The sequence below is a fragment of the Olea europaea genome, chromosome 17 (genome assembly GCF_002742605.1).
Source record: "Olea europaea var. sylvestris chromosome 17, O_europaea_v1, whole genome shotgun sequence".
Taxonomy (NCBI): domain Eukaryota; kingdom Viridiplantae; phylum Streptophyta; class Magnoliopsida; order Lamiales; family Oleaceae; genus Olea; species Olea europaea.
The window spans coordinates 13,730,117-13,734,198 of record NC_036253.1 but is presented as its reverse complement, the minus strand read 5'-3'; the positions used below and the strand labels follow the sequence as shown (position 1 = coordinate 13,734,198).

The following is a 4,082-nucleotide window of genomic DNA, read 5'->3' as shown; positions in this document are numbered from 1 at the left end:
TAAGAACTGAATCTTTCTATTTTTTATTTTTTATTTTTATATTGAGTAAATCAAATTATTTTAATTTTAATTTTTTCTAAACAAATTAATAAATTAACGATTTCTAAATCCAAATTTTTGGCCCAATAATTTGTTTCATTTCTAATTTTTTAATTTTTAGCCTAATTACCCATTTTATTGTTTCATTTCTTAGCCAAACAAGATTAAATCCACTAAATAACCCTAAACACCTACACTAAAGTGCATAACGTTTTCTCGACTCTCGCACTCACTCTCGCAGCCTCGCTAATATTCCAAAACCTATACAATCGTCGGTCGACACTGTGACCTCCGATTGAAGCTGTGACCTCCGCCGATCGAAACTTTGATCGTAATAATCATTTGAACATGGTAGTTTACTGGTCTCTGATATTCCAAAATCATTGAATGTATCATTAGTTATATTTATAAAATATTGTTATAAATGTTAAAAAATTTAATTATAGTACAGAATCGAACGGAACGGAACGGAATCGAATTGAACCGAACCGAACCCGAACGGGTCCATAATTATATTTGGACCCGGCAGTTCCATTTACTAGATACCCAAAAAGTTTGGTTCGGTTTGGTTCTCTTTAGAATCGAACCGAAACGACCCACACCCACCCCTACATGGAACTTGGAAATCATTTTCCATTTCCATTTAAAATTGGTTGTTTGATTGCAAACAAATTCCATGGAATTGGTTTTCCATTTCCCACCCACATGACCCTCTTTTCTAGCCTTGGTGAGAAAATGATTTCCAACTTCTTCTATTTTTTATTTTTTAATTTTAAGCAATGGGAACAAAATCTATCAACAATTGTAAAAAATAAATAAATAAATAAATAAATAATTATCCCTTTAATTAACAATTTTCTTGTAAAACAAGACCAAACAAACATCAAGAGATCCAAAATTTCTACATTTTTCAAGTGAAAAATTATACCAATCAAACACATTTAATTGACAATTCTCAGGAAAATAAGTTCTAAGCAATTCCATTACCTGAAATTCATTTTCTTTCAATCCAAATTTTATCATTGCAATCAAACGAACCCTAATATCATAGTTTCAATACTCAGATTCCTAATTCCCATTTATGTATCAATTACACAAATTAGGTTTGAAGTTAGGTCTAAAACAATGAAATAAATCTCGCTTTAAAATAGATTTTTTTCAACGTGGGATCAATTTAGGACAGGTGGTGTGATGTGTGTTCAAAGGGTTTCTCTTTGAGTTTTGAATGTTGAATTTTCATAATCATCAATAGCTTTAAAATAAAGATTTTCAGAAAAGAGAAACATATTCTGTGTTTTTGCTCTGAAATAATAATGTCAGGAATAAGAGCAGTTCAATGGGGACTCCCACGACAACCCACACGTGGGGTTCTCGATTTGCATGCACACACACACCGTGCACACCATTACACATATATAGATATAGAGAGAGAAACCTATACATATATGGAATATATAGGTATGGTTAAGGTTTCAAAACTTGGACCCGACTCAAATAATGTGAGGACAAAAGAGGGTTTGTTAAAGAAACACACATTCTGTTCCTCGTCACTGTCTCTTGAGGTTTCCAGTCAGAGAAAGACCCAACCTTTTTTTTTTCTTTTTTTTTTTCATCTTTTCTGTTTTAAAAACCTTAAAAATGAGATTACTTGTGTTAATTTAGTTGAAAAAATTCCCCTTTCTGCTTTTGTAGCATTATACAAGCAATAAAGGAATGAGTCAATTTTTTTAAAAAATATCCACTCGATTTTCTTGTTAGATTGTCAATTTCTGTGCAAGCTTTTTTCCTAGATTTGCAGTTAATGAGAGAGATTTCCTGTGGATTTCAAGATTTGACATTTATGGCCTCTCCTGAGATGGGGTTTCACTATTTGAAAGCTCCATTGCAAAATCTGAAAAGACCTTGGTTTTCTCCTCCAATGGAAGAGGTAAGACCAATAAAGTGGGAAAATGAAGGCACTGAGAATGAAGAAACTGGGAGAAAAAATGGACATAAAAAGATATGTGCCAGAGGCCATTGGAGACCTCATGAAGATGCTAAGCTCAAAGAACTTGTTTCTCGATATGGTCCTCAAAACTGGAATCTCATTGCAGAAAAGCTTAAAGGAAGATCAGGCAAAATTATTTTTCATTTTGAACATGTTTAGATTATTTTTTTTTATTTTCTTTTTTTGGGTTGACGCTCTTAAAAGCCATCTTTCTAGGCCTTCTTTTGCCATCTTTCTAGGCCTTCTTTTGATCTTTTTTTGGTAGATAAAAATGTATACAGCTGGCTTAGATAAGCACTTAAAAAAAGTGCTTTTACTAACTTGTGTGAAAATTTTATGAGCTACTTTTACTTATAAAAGTTTTATGCTTAGCCGATTATGCTTCTTATTGATTGGTTTTCATTTATTGATTGATCTATTCATATTTCAAACACTTATTTCTTGATTACTATTTTCATTGACAATTTTCAGGGAAAAGTTGCAGATTGAGATGGTTTAACCAGTTAGATCCAAGATTAAACAGAAGTAGTTTCACTGATGAGGAGGAAGAAAGGCTTTTAGCTGCTCATAGAATGTATGGTAACAAATGGGCTATGATTGCTAGGTTATTTCCTGGAAGAACTGATAACGCAGTCAAGAATCATTGGCATGTGATAATGGCAAGAAAAAATAGAGAACAAATGAGTGTTTATAGAAGAAGAAAACCCTCTTGTTTAATGGTCCAAACAAAGGGATTTTCTTTAAATAACATACAAAATAATGCTTTCGGTGAATCAACCATGGTTAATGACAAAGTTGTTGATGAATATGCTGCCTCAACCTGCATTGATCTTTCCGTCACTCCTTCTTCTGTTAAAATGCCTCAGTTTTTCAGCAGGTTTATACCTGTCCAGCGGCACAATATCTTGGAATCAAAGATAGGTATGAGGATTTTTGTCTTTCTAAGTCTTGGACATTGGAAAGTCTAATTACACTGTAGACTAATTATTTCGACTGTGAATCGACCTAACATTCCTTCTCTTAGGAGTCTATTATTTTTAGTGGGAGAGGCATTTGATCACTTCGTCATATTCCTTTTCGATATAGGGAAATTGGCAAAATAGACGTAGTTTCCAAGTTGAGGACGAGCTGGAATTAGTAGGAATTAAGTCTTAAATAAATTATGGCTTATTTGTTTATATGAATCCCTTTGTTTAACTTGATTTCCAGGTTTAACAAGAGAAGAAAAGGTGCTGGTTCATAGTAATGGTCAGTACTATGACTATGAGAATGAGCCAACGGAAAATGCTGCAGAAGTGGATCAAACAGGTCACTCAGATTCAAATTCTGATGTTACTGAAGCATCTGAATCAGTAGCCAACAATATGGCCAATCTTTACATGTTAGGGGAAAATAAGAATGCAAAATTTGAGAACAACGCGTTCATAGATTTTCTTGGAGTGGGAGCCACTTGAGGAATACACTGCATGTACAGTAAATTCCATAAATGGAAAGAAATTACAGCAGTGAAAAATCTTGAAAGAGTGGTTGTGGGGGTGGGGGGTGCGGGGGAAGAGGATTCAGAGAATCCATGAGGAATATAATCATGACTTGCAAAATAATTCCTTTTGGAGTTATGTTCTTGTCGATTTTCTCTGTTAACTAATGCAGTAAAAAACTGCTGCTTATATTAAGGAAAAGTAATTTTTTTTTTCTCATTTTTCTTTGTTGCCTACAAACACTGAATAATCAATCAATGAATCTGCATTTCTTTTCAATTTCATGCTATTGTACACTTTTGTTGACTTTATCTGAACCTTTGTGTTTGGTTTTTGCATATATTTGTCCTTTCATCCCTTGCATTTATTAATGATCTCTGTGTGAACGTAAATGGACTGCACCACTTGTATGGTCGATAAAATTTCTTATACACTTTTTCCTTATTTCTTTGGGAATATTTTTCGGATTACGGGGTATTATAAAGTTTTGCACTGGTTATCAACATAATTTAACCTATTCTTTTATAGATTTTGAACGGTTATAAAAAGTATAGGAGAAGTTGTATTGGATGGAATTT

At 33.2% G+C, this 4,082-nt stretch overlaps 1 protein-coding gene across 1 annotated transcript; it reads left to right on the top strand.

Moving 5' to 3' along the window:
* The first annotated feature begins 1,534 nt into the window (after positions 1 to 1,534).
* Positions 1,535 to 3,754, top strand: LOC111412977 (transcription factor MYB56-like). Its single transcript, XM_023043833.1, has 3 exons — positions 1,535 to 2,153; positions 2,498 to 2,947; positions 3,236 to 3,754. The coding sequence occupies exons 1-3, from the start codon at positions 1,841 to 1,843 to the stop codon at positions 3,478 to 3,480; spliced, it is 1,008 nt and encodes a 335-aa protein (XP_022899601.1). The 5' UTR covers positions 1,535 to 1,840; the 3' UTR covers positions 3,481 to 3,754.
* The last annotated feature ends 328 nt before the right edge of the window (positions 3,755 to 4,082 follow it).

Bases quoted from the DNA above. Each gene is read 5' to 3' on its own strand.
- LOC111412977 (XM_023043833.1), top strand. From the start codon at position 1,841: ATGAGAGAGATTTCCTGTGGATTTCAAGATTTGACATTTATGGCCTCT. The intron at 2,154-2,497 runs GCAAAATTATTT...GACAATTTTCAG, and splicing joins AAAGCTTAAAGGAAGATCAG to GGAAAAGTTGCAGATTGAGA. The intron at 2,948-3,235 runs GTATGAGGATTT...CTTGATTTCCAG, and splicing joins TATCTTGGAATCAAAGATAG to GTTTAACAAGAGAAGAAAAG.